The sequence below is a fragment of the Ochotona princeps genome, chromosome 11 (assembly GCF_030435755.1).
Source record: "Ochotona princeps isolate mOchPri1 chromosome 11, mOchPri1.hap1, whole genome shotgun sequence".
In the NCBI taxonomy this organism is placed as follows: Eukaryota; Metazoa; Chordata; class Mammalia; order Lagomorpha; family Ochotonidae; genus Ochotona; species Ochotona princeps.
This window is the reverse complement of record NC_080842.1, coordinates 21978459-21996490: the sequence shown is the minus strand read 5'-3', so window position 1 is coordinate 21996490 and position 18032 is coordinate 21978459. Positions and strand designations below refer to the sequence as shown.

General features: G+C 40.9%; 1 protein-coding gene across 1 annotated transcript in view; it reads right to left on the bottom strand.

Moving 5' to 3' along the window:
* Positions 1–826: 826 nt before the first annotated feature.
* Positions 827–18032, bottom strand: part of LOC131481485 (disintegrin and metalloproteinase domain-containing protein 25-like) — a 30290-nt gene continuing 13084 nt past the window's right edge. Inside the window, exon 2 of the mRNA XM_058670479.1 lies at positions 827–3159. Within this exon, the coding sequence (XP_058526462.1) occupies positions 827–3007 (2181 nt within the window). The 5' untranslated portion in view covers positions 3008–3159. The remainder of the gene's footprint in view (positions 3160–18032) is intronic.

Genomic DNA, 18032 nt, shown 5'->3' with positions numbered 1-18032 from the left:
CTGGCTCATGGTTTCAGATCAGTTCAGCTCCAGCCATTGCAGCCACTTGCAGAGTAAACCAGCAGAAAGAAAATCTTTCTCTCTCTCTCTCTCTCTCTCTCTCTCTAACACCTTCTCTCTGTATATTCTGCCTTTCTAATGAAAATAAATAAACCTTAGAAAAGAAAAAACCAGTCATATCAGCCTTGCAGTCATTTCTCTAGCTCTTGCTTTACAAGCAGAAACTTACAGATGGGAATATCAAAGAGGAAATACGATGCATATTCATTGTCTCGGAGGAAAAGCATAATGACAATTGGAAGGAGCATGGGAATGGGAAACAACAAATGGACCCAAACATCACCCATTTTAGCAGTGCCACTGCTCAGACAACACGAAGACACTACATTCTATCAAAAACAGGCCAGCAAAAATTTCTAAAATAATGAAAGTGCAAATATGTTCAGTTTTACCTTTATTTATCAGCCTATGATCTTGTAGCATAATGAACCTTTTGAAGTTCCAATAAGTCTTTCATATGTACAATGACATTTGTTTCAGGCAGTAAAATTTAACGCATGCAAGAGCCCGTTACAGATTGGAATAATTTCGTTGAGTTGTACATGTTTGTTCTTACTTATGTGAATTCTGAGCATCTTCTTATAGGAATTCTGAAAAGCCCAGCTTTTCCTTCTTAGATGAAGTTTAAACAATTATGCTCTATTTCCTTAGCTACATTTTTCACTTTTGATTTCTTTCTTCTGAGGTAAATTTTGAACATTTTGCCCTTCTTTCTTCAAAACATTTAAACTTGCTACTTTTTCTTACGTGCCTTTTGCCCTGACAGTTAGTTTGTCTTGGGTAAGTTTGATTTTTGTTCTGGTGGTTCTGGTGAATCTTCTCCTTTAAGTGGACAGCAAATGAAACAGCAGCAACACAGAATCAAAAAGCAGTTCAACAAAACCAAAAAAGGAATCCAAAATTTAGAAATTCCACGGTCAGGCTCAGATGTTTTCTCAGGCTCTTCCGCAGGGGGTGGACCACTATCAATACTACCTCCATTTCCTTTTGTCCTGCAGTTTGGTGGGGCCCACTTATTGCTACAATGACAGTGATGTTTACTGTTGCATATTCCATGCATGTTGCACATTTCAGGAATGCACTCACTATCCCAAACTGGCTCAGGGACACACCTCCTGCCAATGCACACCCGCTGTTCACCACACTCTGTTCCATCTTTCACATCACCAACATCAAGTGCAGTCATCCCAAAGTGGTAGTCGACCCCCCAGCACATGTGACCATCCAACCGAGTTATATGCATGGTAGAATGACTTCCTAGTGAAGGAATTTCTGTCACATTCTCACACTGAATTCTTCCACATAGAATATCGGCAAAACCACATGCTATGTATGTATTGGTGTCATTACCACAGTTACCAAAACGGTCACCACGGGTGTTTATTTCTCTGTAGCATATCTGATTTGCACTCCTGGCTTTCTTGCCAAAAATTTTCCGGCACTGTTCATCACGGAAATTACATCTCTTTTCATAGCAGTAGCCCATGCCCAAGCAAGGGCTTCCGTCCTGCACATACACATCATCTGGACACTCATGCCAAGTTCCATTGCACCACTCTGGAAGATCGCATTCATTACCTTGTTCTCGACATACTTGTCCTGATGGCACAAACTGGCAGTCCTTACAACAATTGCCAAAAGCACAAGAAGCCCCACGTACCAGAGTGCAGTTTGTCAAACAACAGCGATCATTTTTACAGGATCCTAGAGACCCACAGTCACATTTCTCTTCTTCTTCAACAATAGCATTTCCACAACGATGTTTTACAAAGAGAGACTCTGGATTTGGTGGGCTGCGCATACAGCGCACTCTTATAGAGTACCCCCAATACTGAGCATAACTGCAGTTGCTGAATTTTGTTGCACCTGATGCAGATGGAAACATTATGCATTTGCTATCCTTACATTTACACGTTGGAGTATCATGACCTAAACCCAAATTATGACCAAGCTCATGTGCCAGAATCTTTGCAAAGCTAGGCAATGCATCAGTCCTGAAACTATTAACTGCACAATTACTACCTGTACTACATACTGTTCCAACATAAGCCAAGCCAAGATACATACCAAATCCAGCCTTTATGAAAAGATGAACAACATCATGGGGAATACGAATATTTAGATTAGTTCTCTTCCATTTGCAAAATTCTCTTAGGAAATAACTTATGTTTGCTGGTGGTATGGGATTTCCTTCATTCCAAATTTCTATTCCAGGTAAAGCCACTTCCATGTCCATATGCTCATAAAGAGAATTAAGTATATTGATAATCTCAATTACTTCATCCTCCACAGCTGAGATATTACTGCCCTTATGAAAGAATCGTTCTTGGTCTACAACCACCGCAAGTTCTAGAAACCATCGATGGGTCCACCAGCCCTGATAATCACTTTGCATCAGAACGGGATTATTACGTTTATACTTTTTCAGTTGCTGTGCTATCTCTTCTTCTGTTAATCCACAAGTCATAGTATCCTCACTGTCCACTTTATAAACTAGATGTTCAAATTTGGAAGAAAATGTTTTTGGCTTGATCTCATAAACAGTGTCATTTATCTGTAACATTCCTTGAAAGCCCCCAAAACAGGTGCTAACAGCAACCATGGATTCTGGGTCTCCTTCCACATAACCATGATAGTAGCATCCCTCCCGCACAAAAGGCCGGTCCTCAATGAGAGCACCTTGGTCTGAGTAGGTGAACATGGAGAAATGTCTGGTTACCAAATTTGTCTTGACTTTCATGTGGATGATGTATCTGTGCCCTGCAATTTGCAGTCTATAGGAGAGCCAGCCTTTAGTCTTCATACCTTTCTCAGTGCCAGTTACCCTCAAGGGTATTACCACTTCTGGGTGGCTGTGATGTTGACAGTGCCCGGTCTGGAGCCACCCAGAAAGTAAGAAAAGCTCCCCCAACCACAGCATCAGCAGACTGAGTCTCATATGCGTCATGACCTCAGCCAGGGATATACGAAGCTGTATATGAGAGCAAAGGAGAGGAGGGCAGGAGGCACTGCTGGTCTGTCTGCCGTTTGTGGTGAGTCTCTGCAGCCTGACCTTTAATGGTGTGTTTCTGGCAGAGTCAGTACATCAGAGTAGCAAGACTGTAAAAAGTAAACAAAAACGTAGAGACAGAATTGATATTAGGATTAGTCAAGCATTTACGGGAAAGAGCAGAGTGTAGGTTAAATTTTGCTCAACATATGAATCAGTACATTGCACTGGATTTGTTCTCAAACATTGCTGAGGAACAGTCAGAAAGCACATTAAGAAATGACAATTTGCCTCTGGTTGATAATTAATAAAACTAATGAAAGACACATAGATTTATTATACTGTTATTCAAATAAACATATATGTATGACACTTTGCTACAACTTTTGAAATAGAAAGATCTCAAGGGAAAGGTAAGCTTGTTTTGCTCCTTCTTGATGAGGGAATCTTACATGTACTGACTTGTAATAAATATTAACAGTTTTTCCGTTGAATTTCAAATACTGTATCACTCACATTACTCAGGAGTGGTTAAAAAAACTTTTAGCATAGTCCTTAATACATATCTTTATGCTACAAACCATTATCCATTCTATCTTCATCTAAACTTGCAAACGTCAGTGTCCAATCAATACTAGCATTCAGATCTGGTGTTGTAACACAGTGGATTAAGCTGTTACATTCAGTGCTAAAATCCTGTATCTGTACTAGTTTGAGTCCCTGGTACTCTGTTTCTGATTCAGTTTCCCACTAAAGAGTCTAGGGAAGACAGAACATAGACAAAATTTAGGCAACTGTGGATCACTCAGTATGAGTTTCTGGCTCTTAGCTTTGACCTAGTTTAGGTGTGGTGATGCCATTTGGGGAGTGAAAAAAAATGATGAAAGAGCTCGCTCCACCTTTCAAATAAATAAATCTTAAAATTGTTAGTGTCTACCTAAGCAGCATATATTTGATCAGTTACACCAATGGAGTAACTTGGACTTAAGATGTTAAAAGTGTTTGTATTTGATTATATCTGTAGGGGGAAAATGGTATGTTTCAAAGACTTTGGCCACATGAAATGGAATTGCAATGAAACTAACTGGGTCAGTAACATCCGGAAACGGGAGACTACTGAAGGCAAAATAAAATACCCTTTTAAATGAAAAGGTAATTGGTGAACCTCAAAGAAAAGAACAGTTTGGGAAAGATAATACTGAATTGCAGCAAAGGCATCCAAACATCTGGCTATTACAGGATCATAATGTACCAAACGACTGGCCTTGACCTTCAAGTGTATTTCTCTTACAAATAAAAATACATAAGCAGAGCTCATATAAAGCATGGATTTTTGTTTTATCTTGATTGCAAGATATATTATCTTTTTCACCGCAATTTTTTTCAATTATGGAATTTTCCTTTTGCAAAAAAAACAATAACCGTCTTCTCTAGACACATTAAAAAAGAAACCAGATTGCTACCTATTCCTAACAAAAAACCTCTATCTCAACAATTGTGAAGCTCAATGGAGTGGAAGTTTTCCATTTTCAAATCCCTTATTCCATACAAAGCAGACATTTTGTTATCAGAGCATTAATTACCAAAATCACTGAAGTGATAGCCACAATCTTATCCTGTCTGTAATTATGTTTCTCCTTACTTATACCATTCACCAAAATCAATACCACAGAAATTGAAAACTATAGACTTTACAACTTAATGTTTTCCAATAACCTTACCCATACTCTCACTGAGTGTGGTAAATATGTACAAACCTGTGTAACACCAAAATTCTCATTTTCAGGTTTACAATTTGTCTTTAACCATCTTCGGCTATTAATATAAGGCCATGAGTACTACAGAACAACCCCCATCATCTTTACTTTCATGTGTTAGTATGGTGAAGAAAATTTTAGTGCTAATTGCAATTTACTACTGAATTCATGATGGATTCGCTACACATTAGCCTACTCTTCAATTTACCAGCACTTTGCCTTTTGATCCCTGGAATCTACCTATAAAGTTCACGAATTCAATTGCTGTTGATCAAAATCCTCAACTCAATCTATAATAATCCTTTTGCCTGATTCTTCTCTTCTACAATATAGTGCCAATGAACATGGGAAAATAACATAATCTAATCATGGGAATACCCAGGATGTGAACACACAGAGAGAAAATCTTATTCTGAGACTTCAGAATAAACAATGAAATATAGTTATTTTATTAATTTATACCTTTTTGGTAATTTAAGCTTTGCTATCCACATTGATTCTTTTCTTACCATATATTTTCTTTTCTTTTATTATTTTGAAGAATTTTACCACAGCATGCATAAAACCTAAACAAATAGGATCACATAGAACAAAATGTGCATTGCTTGGGGGTACATTTAATGTGGCATGTGGGATCAAGTAAAGATTAGAGTGTCCATAGATATGAATTAATCATGATCTTATTTTTTATTTAATTATTTCATTTTTGACACAGTTTCATAAGCTCTGGGATTCCCCCAAACCCTCTCCAAACCCTCCCCCCATATTGAATTCCTCTATATTGTTACAGTAGTACAGTTCATAACCAATCATGATTCCTTCATTGCGGGCATGGACCATGCAGAAAGTCCAGCGTCTTATTGTCCAGAGAAATTCAACAGCTTCATTGGGAGATCATCCTTGGTCTGAAAGTAGAGCTGGCAGAATATCATCCTCTCCAATGAAAAGCCACTGCACAACTTCAACAATAATTTACAACATCATGGAGTTAATTGACATGGTATTGAGTGACAGATAAGTTAGAAAATGCAAGTTCGTAACCACATCCTGTAACTACTTCATTGACATCTCAATTTTAGTTTTTACACAACCGGCTGCTGTATACCTTAAAATGGCTATAGGGTACTATTCAGCTGTCTTGTGTCTTTTTTCATTTTAGTATTTAGCAGCTTATAGTTTTCAAGCATGATTTTTACTGAACTGCCTGAATTTTAGGATAGTCCAAACAGGCTTATAACTCTAACAAGCCATATGTTAATGATTGAGGAGCAGAACAATTTTAGGAGGGGTGTGCAGAGAAATCTTCAACACCTTAGTGAGGAGTAACTGATCATTGTGTCCTACCTAGTAAGGTATATGGGAGTCCAAGCTGACTTTTTCCTATCTGTTGTAAGCTTTCCTTATTGGTCTCTGTCTGTCTATCTGACCTAATTTTGGGGGGCTCCGGATTGACCCTGATGTATCCACATTGATTCTTAACTCTCTTGTTTTATAATATTCCTCCTCAACAGGATGAGGATTCTCCGTTCAAAATTAACACTGCCTTTTGTTTTCAAGTTCCCATTGCTATCAAATTAAGTAATGATTGTTTACATTGTAAAGTCCATGATGATTAATTTAATGCTTGCTTAAATAGAAGCAAGCATTTTCTTAGTCTTTGCTTTCTCATTGTAGTTGAGTGGTAGGGAACTTACCTGGCTGTGAACATTTTCCTCGTCATTACCATGTCATTAGTTGTAATCAAATCAAATAAAGAGAAAAATACAAAATGTGAAGAGCCTACAAGAAGAACGTTTGCTCACTAGAATACAGCTGTGAGGAAAGGCTCAAATGTACAATTCTTGAAACTTTTTACATTTACTTATTTATGAGGCAGAAAGACATACACACACAACATAATGATTGGCAGCACAGAGTCAGACAGTTCTCCCATTATTTCATCACACTCCAAATGCCTGGCCAAAGCCGCAACTTAGGAACAAGCTGACTAGGTCTTCCATTTATGTAAGGACCAAACTACCTGAGGCATCTATCTTTTGCTACACCAATATGTACTAGCAATTACTATATTAATCTAACTCATTAAGGGACCATATTTAACCATGATAGTTTTAATATCTATGTATGATTTCAAGGATTGTCCTAAAACTCAGCACAAAAGAAATGGATTAAACAGCAATAACTTACAGACTTAAAATTCTCAGGGCTGGAGTAATCTCGCATTGATGTAGACAACAGGTGGTATTGGTGGTTTTCTGTACGTGGGCTATTCTTATATTTCATCACTTACAAGTTTCTAAGCAAGGACCCATTCCTGTCTCCTCTATTGGTTACTGGTGGTTTTTGTGACCCATACCAGGGAAACATCAATTTTTATCTGCTGTTCCCTTTGTGTTCATAAATTCCCCTTTAACAGGGATAAAAACTTACATCAAACTACACACAGTCTTGGAAGAAAAACAGCTACACGAGCCGAAGAAGATAAAAGAAATGATAAGTGATCAGTCCATCAAGAGATATGGCAAAACGTCAAACAATTCATAAAAATGGAATTTACAAATAAGTTCGTTTCCATACAAATTTGTGAACATCCATATTTTAAACACGCAGCTCACATGAACTTTGTGAAAGCTTCTCATATGCATGGATTATTGCTCATTCTTTTGAAAGGTACAGACAGTCGTGGCTACAGTGAGATCTTTCATCTGTTTGATTATTCTAAAAGCCCACAATAGCCAGAACTGGGCTAGGCTGAAGCCAGACAACATCGTTTGCTGAAGAGACAGTCCTTTCTACCCAGATTTCAGTGTACTTATCAAGAATAAGTTAGCTGTACATGTGTGGTTTCATTTCTGAATTTCTATTCTGTTCCATTGATCTGAATGTCTATTTTTTGTCATTATCAGATTTTGGCTACAACTGCCCTTAAGTATATCTTCAAGTATAGAATTGCGATACCTTAGGCTCTGTCATTTAAGATTGATTTAGTTATTCAGGGTCTCTTGGAGTTGTTTGTGTATACTCTGGCTGTTGATTTTTGTTCATTTATTTTGTACCCTGTCACTTTACCAACCTCTTGTGAAAGTTCTAGCAGTCTCTTTATTGAGTCTCTTGGTTCTTTTAGTGTAGAATCATATCACCTGCAAAGAGAGATTGCTTGACCTCCTTGTTTCCAATCTGAATGCCTTTGATTTCTTTTTCTTGTCTTACACCATTTGTGAGTACTTCCAGTACTATGTTAAATAACAGTGGCGATGGCGGACATCCTTGTCTGGTTGCAGATCTTAGTGGAAAGGCTTCCGATCTTTGCCTATTTAGTATGATGCGGGCATGGGGTTGTTCCTTCTATGCTTACCTTATTTAGGGTTTTTAGCATGAAGTGGTGTTGGATTTTATCAAAGACCTTTTCTGCATCTATTGAAACTATCATATGATTCTTGTTCTTCAATTTTTCAGTGTGGTGTATCACATTTATTGATTCCCAAATGTTAAACCATCCCTGTGTGCCCGGAATGAACCCCACATAGTCCAGGTGAATAATCTTTCCAATGTATTTTTGTATTCTGTTGGCTAGTATTTTGTTGAGGATCTCAGCATTGATATTTGTCAGGGATATTAGTCTGTAGTTTTCTTTCTCTGTTAATTCTCTATCTAGTTTTAGTATTTGGTGATGTTGGCCTCAAAGAACAAGTTTGGAAGGGTTACCTCCCCTTCTATTGGTTTTAAGAGTTTATGGAGGATTGGGGTCAGTTCTGCTTGGGATGTTTTGTAGAATTCAGTGGTGAAACCGTCTGGGCATAGGCTTTGCTTTGTTGGGAGTGCTTTAATTATTGCTTTGATCTCTGCCTCCGTTATAGGTTTATTTAGGTTTTGCATTGCCTCGTGACTAAGGTTTGTGTTAGATGGTGGGAGTCCAGGAACCTATCCATTTCATGGAGGTCTTCTGAACTGTTGGCATATGGTTGCTTGTAGTAATTTGCATTTGTGTTAGAGATTCTAACACAAAAACAAACAGCAGTTTCTTGGGTTAACCAGATGATGATTCAGTGGACTCACTCACAGGTCCTCACACTCCCTTCTTCACTGATACTGGCAGCTAGCTATCAAATTAATTGCGTATTTTCCTTCTGCCTTTAGAAGAAGCCTTCTTGGACCCAGTTTAATGGCTCAGCAGCTAAATCCTCACTTTACACATACTGGGATCCCCTATGGGCACAGTTTAGTGCCGTGGCTGCTTCACTTCCCAACCATCTCCCTGCTGTGGCACAGGAGAGCAGTCGAGGATGGCGCAAAGCCTTGAAATCCTGCACCCATGTGGGAGACCCCGAAGAAGTTCCTGGCCCCTGGCTTTGGATCAGCTCAGCTCTGGCCCTTGAGGCCACCTGGGGAATGAACCAGCAGGTGGAAGATCTTCCCCTCTGTCTCTCTGTGAATCTGCCTTTCCAATTAAAACAAATAAGTTGGGGGCCTGGACTCCAGTCAGTGTCTCCAGTGCACGAGTCAGGGACACATGTTTCTGAACCATGATTGCACTGGGAATGCATTAGCTTTTATAAGTAGAGCCAGAGCTCAACCTTAGGAAACGGACTTGAAATAGTGGCTTAAACCACAGCCACCAAAGTAATTAGTTATATATCATTGTGTGCACCACATTGATTTCTGCTCATCTATACTGTGCACTAGGATCACTATTTCATTCATGTTTATTTTTGCCATTTCAGATTTTGGTTAGCTAACAAGAAGCGCTAGTGTCTTAATTAAGAATGTAGGAGGAAAGGTATACCCTGTTGGTGGGAATGCAAACTAATGCAACCATTATGGAGACCAGTATGGAGATGCATCAGAGATCTAGAAACAGATCTACCATCTGACCAAGCCAACCCACCCTTTGAAATCCATGCGAACAAAAGGAAATCAGCAAAAGAGAGACAGATTTGTACACCCATGTTCATGACAGCTTGATCCACAATAGCTAAGACATGGAATTAACCCAGGTATCCATCAGCAGATGACTGGATCAAGAACAAGTGACTACATACAATGTGGAATACTACTCAGCCATTAAAAAGCATGGAATCCTAGCTTTCACAACAAATGGATGCAGCTGGAAACTATTACACTCTGAAATATGCCAGTCCCGAAAAGAAAAATATCACGTTTTTGCCTGATCTTTAGTAACTAATACACAGAACACACACACACACACACACACAAATGCAATCTTTATGAACAAGACTGACATTTTAAAATTTGATTATTGTTTGACTCTTTTGTATATACTCTTGAGGGACAATGAGGTTTTTTTTCCTACTTGACATTTGCTGAATAATGGAGTGACTGTTAAGTGAACTGAAAATATGCCATTGTTTAAAATTTTCTTAATTTCTTTTTAAAAATTAGGGAAGAGGCTAAGTGGAGAATATAGAAAGTAAAGGGATTGGAGTGGAAAACATATGTTCCTAAATCTGGATTGTGTAATACATAAATTTGCTCCCTTTATATAACTAACGCAATTTAAAATATTGAAAAAGCTTCTTTTTTTTCCCAGACATAGTTATAAGGTTCTGTCTGCACATCCACAATGAATTACCTGTATTTTAAGTTTGAAATTTCTTTAAATAAGACATATGATACTTACACTTTGAGAACGAAATTACTAATGAAAATGAAAATTAAAGAAACAGATTTTAATACATACAGTTTGAACTATGCTATAATGCTTTTCCCAAATCAACTCTACTCAGTGAGAATATTCTCAGTTACATATTTTTGCAGTCACCACAAAACATAGTTTTTGGGCCTGGCAGCGTGGCCTAGCGGCTAAAGTCCTCGCCTTAAAAACCCCGGGATCCCATATGGGTGCCGGTTCTAATCCCGGCAGCTCCACTTCCTATCCAGCTCCCTGCTTGTGGCCTGGGAAAGCAGTCGAGGACGGCCCAATGCATTGGGACCCTGCACCTGCGTGGGAGACCCGGAAGAGGTTCCAGGTTCCTGGCTTCGGATAGGCGCGCACCGGCCCGTTGCGGCTCACTTGGGGAGTGAATCATCGGACAGAAGATCTTCCTCTCTGTCTCTCCTCCTCTCTGTATATCCGGCTTTCCAATAATAATAAACCTTTAAAAAAAAAAAAACATAGTTTTTAAAATTTATTTTTTTATCAAAGATTTATAGAGATAAGAAGAGACAAAGATCTTCTATCCACTGGTTCACTCCTCAAATGATGGCAACAGCTGGAGCTGAGCTGATACAAAGCCAGGAGACAGGAGATTCTTCCAGTTCTCTCACATGGGTGCAAGATCCCAAGGCTTTAGACCATCGTCCACTGTTTCTCCAGGTCATAAGCAGGTAGCTGGATCAGAGGCACAGAAACTAACCAAAATATATATGGGATGCTGGCACTTGTAGGTGGAGAATTAGTTAATCAAACCATTGCATCAGCCCCACCATATCTTAAGTCCTTAACTTTTATTGTATAAGGAGTGATCACTTCATTTATTAGTAAGCATTTGCTACACAACATAAGTTTAAAAAAAATGAAAATCTGAAACTTGGTCAAGTCAATGGATCTGCCTGAGTTTGCTCATCTGATAAGTGATGAAATGGGGCTCAAACTCAAGCTGAAAGACCCTCAAACCATTCAGTTAGCCAGTGTTTCACACTGTCTAGTCTTAAGCTTGGAAACATAGAACATGAAACCTGTGAACTAGAACTATATATTATAAAGAATCTCTTAGACTGACTGAAGGACTCCTAATTTACAGAGAACTTTCCGACTGGCAGAAAAATGTTTTGGTTTTGCTATTTGAATTTGATTGAAGCATTAAAATATTTTCTCAGATGTCTCTTCAATGTAAAACTTATCTTTCTGGGTTATGGAGGCAGTATACTGAATAAGGCATTTTATTGCGAAAAAGAAAAGCGTTTTTTAAATTGTAAAATGATACTAACTAAATTATAATTTCATTAGAGCAATTATATACTTTATGCACCAATAATGAACTCGCTAAAAAGAAATAAGATATCCTGTTCAAATAGCCACCAAAAAAAAAAAAAAAAAAAAAACCAACCTTCATGAATAAATCTAACCAAACAAGTAAAAGAACTCCACAATGAAAATTACAAAACACTGATGAAAAAAATCAAGGACACACACACAGACAAAAATGAGATGATATTCCTTGCTGGTGAACTAGAAGAATCAATGTCATTAAAACATCTGTACTGCAATATACAGATTCAATGCAATCAACAAAATACGAATGATCTTCTTTGCATCATTAGAAAAAATAATAAAAATCAAATGTAATCACAAAAGACCCAAAATAGCCAAACTGGCCCTGAGGGTAAAATAAATTCAAGCAGAGGCATCACAATATCTGATTTTAAAGCTGTAGAACCACAGTCATTGAAACATCATGGTACTGGCTTAAAAACTGACATATAGATCAATAAAACAAAATAGCCCATAAATTAATCCATACAAATATCTGATCATTATAGTGCCTAGAATACACATTAGAGAAAGGATAATATCTCTAATAAATTGGACTGCAAAAAAACATACATATGTAGGAGAAAGAAATTGGTTCTATACCTCTCAACATATACAAATATCAAAGACAGATCAAAGACCTAAATGTAAAACGTGAGGCTATAAAATTACTGAAAGAGAGAAACTTGAAAAGCAAAGGGAAGAGAAAAAAAGAAACAGAGGGGAAATATCTCCAGATGCTGGTGTATCAAATGACTTCTTGTATAATACCTCCCAAAGCTTGAACAACAAAAGCAAAACTAGATAAATTGAGCTCTAACTCAGAAGCTTCAGCACAGAATAGGAAATAACCCATAAAATGAAAAGACATGCAAAAGAATGAGAGAAAATATTTGTAAGCTACTATCCTATAAAAAGGACTGATATTCAGAATATATCAGCAGATGAAGAGATTTAAAAACATACAATAATTCTCAATAAGAGAAAAACAAATGACCAACAAATACATGAAAAAATGTTCAATGTCAGTAGCCATCAGAGAAATGCATGTCAAACTACAATGAGCTATCAACTCACCCTTGTCAGATTGCATGACTATTATCAAACAGACAAAATTCAAACACTGGCAAGGATATGGAGCAGGGGGAGCTACCATACATTGGTGGTGGTGGGAAACAAACTAGTGCATAGCCACTGCAGAACACATGGAGATTTCTTTAAAAACTAGAAACACAACTGCCACAAGCAGCAATAACCCACTACTGGATACATATCCAAAAGGCATAAAATCATTATATTAAAGAGATACATGTTTCGCCAAGTTTTTATAGCATTGTTCCCAACGGCCAAAAGACAGAACAAAGCAATGTGTTTATCACCAGGTAAACGGAGAAACCAAATGTGGTACATACCTAAAATATAATAATTGGAGATATAAAAAGAATACATTTTTCATTGTTAAATTTATTTATGTAAAGAAAACAGATTCGATGTTTTTTTTTTTTAAGATTTATTCATTTTACTACAGCCAGATATACAGAGAGGAGGAGAGACAGAGAGGAAGATCTTCCGTCCGATGATTCACTCCTCAAGTGAGCCGCAACGGGCCGGTGCGCGCCTATCCGAAGCCGGGAACCTGGAACCTCTTCCGGGTCTCCCACGTGGGTGAAGGTCCCAAAGCTTTGGGCCGTCCTCAACTGCTTTCCCAGGCCACAAGCAGGGATCTGGATGGGAAGTGGAGCTGCCGGGATTAGAACCGGCACCCATATGGGATCCCGGGGCTTTCAGGGCGAGGACTTTAGATGCTAGGCCACGCTGCCGGGCCCCATACACACAGTTTTTAAAATTTATATAAAGTGGACAAATTTCACATATTTCACAGTTCAGATTTAGGAGCACAGCATTTGGTTACATAGTGGAGTTTTCATCCCTATATTTTCACTATTAATGCCCGGCTCTGCCAGGCCTTGCCTAAGGGCAGTCACTGATGCTCCCCTCTGCTATGAATTTACTACTAGACATCAGAAAGCTACTGGTTCTTTTAATGTGTTAAACAGCTGAAAGGCAATTATAATTGTCTTGCACATGTTGCATGCTGTGATGCTTTTCCTACCTTGCATTGTTCTCACTGTAAGCTCCCAGGCAGGGGTCAGACGTTGGTTCTGTCATTTGAAACAAAACAGTTGCAATCAAGGACACTACGTTGCATGAAATAAGCCAGACACAGAAGGACAAAAACTATACTTTATCCACTATGTCAGATTTACAACTTAAGGGTTCTGGGTTCCAGACTCTTCCAGGAAAGTTGCCTGAGTTTGGATATTACTCTTCACTCAATTCTGCACCCAACCCAAACCAGTAACCAAAACACAGAGAGGTACCCAAAAGTTTTTCTTGCTGTACACAGCAAAAGTAAATCTCAAATATTCAGTCATTCACTCAGACATCATCTGGGAGCCCTTTGACCTCCACCCAGCATTAGTGCAACTCTTGTTTCCTTGAATCTGGGCAGCTGCTTATGATCATCAAATTGACTTAGCTTCTCGAGCCAGCACTGACTCTGTAACCTCAGTGCCTGACTTGAATACCACCTGCAAAGCTGCAAGCCAGGCATGCCTATACCAGCAAGGACTGCTCCAAACATCCCAACTGCTCATCACTGTAGTCCCTACCCCAACAAATGGCTGAAGATCTGCATAACAGGAATCTCAGTGATGACACAGAGTCATAGAAACGGCCCAGATCCCTATCACAGCTACCATCAGCCACAACAAACAAAGGCAAAAGAAGACTATACCACTCTATCAAACCAATACCCAGATGTACTTCTAGAAAAAAAAAAGTATTCAATCAACAAAACCATGCGACAGAAGCGATAGAAACAAGACAGCAACCAAATGCACAAGAAAGCAAAAAAAAAAACAAAAAACAAAAAAAAAAACAAAAAAAAACAGGGCCTGGCGGTGTGGCCTAGCGGCTAAAGTCCTAGCGTTGAACGCGCTGGGATCCCATATGGGCTCCGCTTCTAATCCCGGCAGCTTCACTTCCCATCCAGCTCCCTGCTTGTGGTCTGGGAAAGCAGTCGAGGACGGCCCAAAGCTTTGGGACCCTATACACACGTGGGAGACCCGGAAGAGGTTCCTGATTCCCGGCTTCGGATCTGCTCAGCTCCAGCAGTTGCGCTCACTTGGGGAGTGAATCATCGGACGGAAGATCTTCCTCTCTGTCTCTCCTCCTCTCTACATATCTCACTTTGTAATAAAAATAAATAAATCTTTAAAAAAAAACACAATAGCAAAATAATAATAACAATGATATGAATTCCTAAAAGGAACACAATAATGCTTTAATATTAGATTGTGAAGAAAGCAACACTGACACAATATCTGGAAAAGAATTAGAATGAATGACATAAAGTTACTTAAGAGTATGATACAATTAGAGTTTGACCTCAGGGCTTGGGTGCTGGGAGCTTCTAGCAGCCTGGCAGCTGCTGAGGACACCTGAACCAGGTCGGACTTGGGGCCATAGCCACAGCCACCACTGCCACATAGTGGGCTTGCCTGGGCCTGAGAGGTTGCTCCCTTCTCACTAGGTATGTTTTGAAGGGATCTCTTGGGAGTTAGAGGCAGTCCCAGGCTCTGCCCACTACAACCATCTTACGTGGGAGGGGCCTAGGAAGTTTGACCTCAGGGCTTGGGTGGTGGGAGCTTCCAGCATCCTGGCAGCTGTTAGGGCTACCTGAGCCAGGTCGGACTCGATGCTTACAGTCCTAGCCACAGCTACCACTGCCACGTGGTGAGCAAGTCCTGGGCTTTTAGCCGACCTCTGGAGTCTTGGGGGCTGGGGGTTGGAATTGCTGCCTACAGATATCAATGGATAAAGCCACTGTATATGCAGGTAAGGAATAAATCCTGAGAGACTCCCAATGACAGGGCCACTGTACTTGCAGGTAAGCAAAGGGACTGAGACATGGTGGTTTGGAGGGGAGAACTTGGAACATCTGTATGGGTCAAATTGACACCCATGTGAGTCCTGACTAGGGCTTGTTATAATGAAACATTGCTGACCACCATATGCTACTCCATGCAAACGCGAGGGCAGTGGACAAGTCTAGCAAAGCTAGATCCTAGTACCTGACTGACTGTCACAACAGATATGACAAACATTAGGCAGGGCCATGACACTCACAAGCACACAAAAGAACCAGGTCCGGGGATAGACTTTGTTGGGGACATGTGGGCCAAATAATGTAGAAATATAAGTCCCACTGGTTAACTCAAATTTGGGGTGGGGATGGGCTGAGCTTAGTGTAACCACTGAACTTTCCAACACTCACAGGTACAGGGACTGAGAACAGTCTGGGCAGTTCCAGACTTCAGCACCTGCATATGCACCCTAAAACAGGGTGTGGGGTGGGCCAGGCCGCAACATTCACCAGCTCATTCAAGGTCAAGGTGGAAAGGCAGGCTATGCAGGGCAAGGGTCTAGCACCATGTGGGAGATCTGAGACTGGGAGTGGGCCAACCAGAAGAGCTTGGGAAAGTCCCCTAATGGGTCATAACTCTCACTGCTGAGCACATGATCCAGGCCTGGGAGTTGGACAGGAACTCCAACTGTTGGAAAATGTGTGGGTTGTTCTTCAAAGGGGGCAGGCCAGATAGGGCCAAGCAAACACGAGCTCACAAGCAAGTGCAGAAACCAGGCTGGAGCACAGGGCATGCCCGACTAGGCTGTTACACCTACCAGTTTGCATGAGCCAGGGATGGGAGCAGACGGAGCAGGGTCAGGTTCCAGCACATGCCAGTGAGAGCTGGAACTGGGGGCAGGCCAGGTCAGGCCAGGCTACAGCATCCAAGGCAAAGCTCATGACAGGTGAGAGACTATTCCCAGCTGGGTCAAACCAAGAGCAACCACTTGCACATGCAAGATCTATAGCTGGGAACAGGCCTGGTTGGGAGCACAGGGGACGCCCTGGGTGTGTTCTGGTTCCCACTGTTGAATGCGAGGACCAGAGTGCAGTCAGCTATCACATCTGGTTATGGTTTCAGTGTCTTGGTACAACTGTGGTCTGGATCCTGGGTGTGCCAGACTGGGACAGACTCCAGCACCAACCAGCGCTCATGAGAACCAGGTTAGGTGTAAGACAGGCTGGGCTATGTCTCTGCCCCTTCTGAGTCATATGTGAGCTGAGTGTGGGTGTGGAGCAGGCTTGGCTGTGCTGTAACACCCAACAGTAAAAACTGGAATGGGTCAAAGTCGGTCAGGAATGGTCACTGTTCCTGCTAAGTAGTGCTGGCCCATGGACCCACCAATGGGTACAAGATCTGGCTTTGGGAGCAGTTTTGACAGAAGAGCCTGAGCAACTCCTCGTTTGTAACACAGTTCCTGCAGGTGAGCTCAAGAACCAGGATAAGAAGCACCCCAGACCAGGCCAGAGAATGGTATCAACAGGCATACATTTGGCATATGTCAGTGGTGCACCTGGCTGGGCCAGTTCGTATCACCCGCTGGCAAACTCAAACACCAGAATACAATGTGTGTTTTGGGCCAGGTTCAGTCGCAACACATGTCAGTACAGACGAAGACCGGGACTGGGTGCTGGATGAACTGGACTAGGCTGTAGACCCTTCCAGCGTGAGCTGGATTTGGTGGTGGACCAGGCCCAGAAAGGCTGAAGCACCCACTGGCAAATGTTGAGGAGAGGCAGGCCATGCTGGACAGGGCTATAGCACCCAAACAGCACACATGAGAACCATGAAGGGAGGGGGCAAACCCGGATGTGGGGCAGCATACGGCTCCCCTGCTAGACCATCACTCCCATTGGCAAGCATGAGAGTTGGGATGGGAGCAGACCAGACCCGGCAGGGCTATAACACCTATTGGCCTCCTGTAAATTGGATTAGAGAAAAGCCAGGCTCGGTTGACTCTTCCTATTGGTGCAAGCCTAAGTCAGAGTGAAGGTGAGGGTTGGTTGGGCTTTGCCACAGCATCAGCTGGCAGATGCTGGCACTGCGAGCTCATTCTTTCAAGTTCAACTGCAGGACCACCTGGAGAGTGCATAATCCGGGAGTGGACCCAGTATGGAAATAGTGGACACCTCCCTCTTATGTTGCCATGGCTAGACATAGTGGCACCCACCAACATGTGTGTGGGCTGGATAGCAGGGCTGGTTGGGTTGAACTAGGCTTCAATGCCCATTGACATGTATGAGAGCTGAATGGGATGTGGAGCA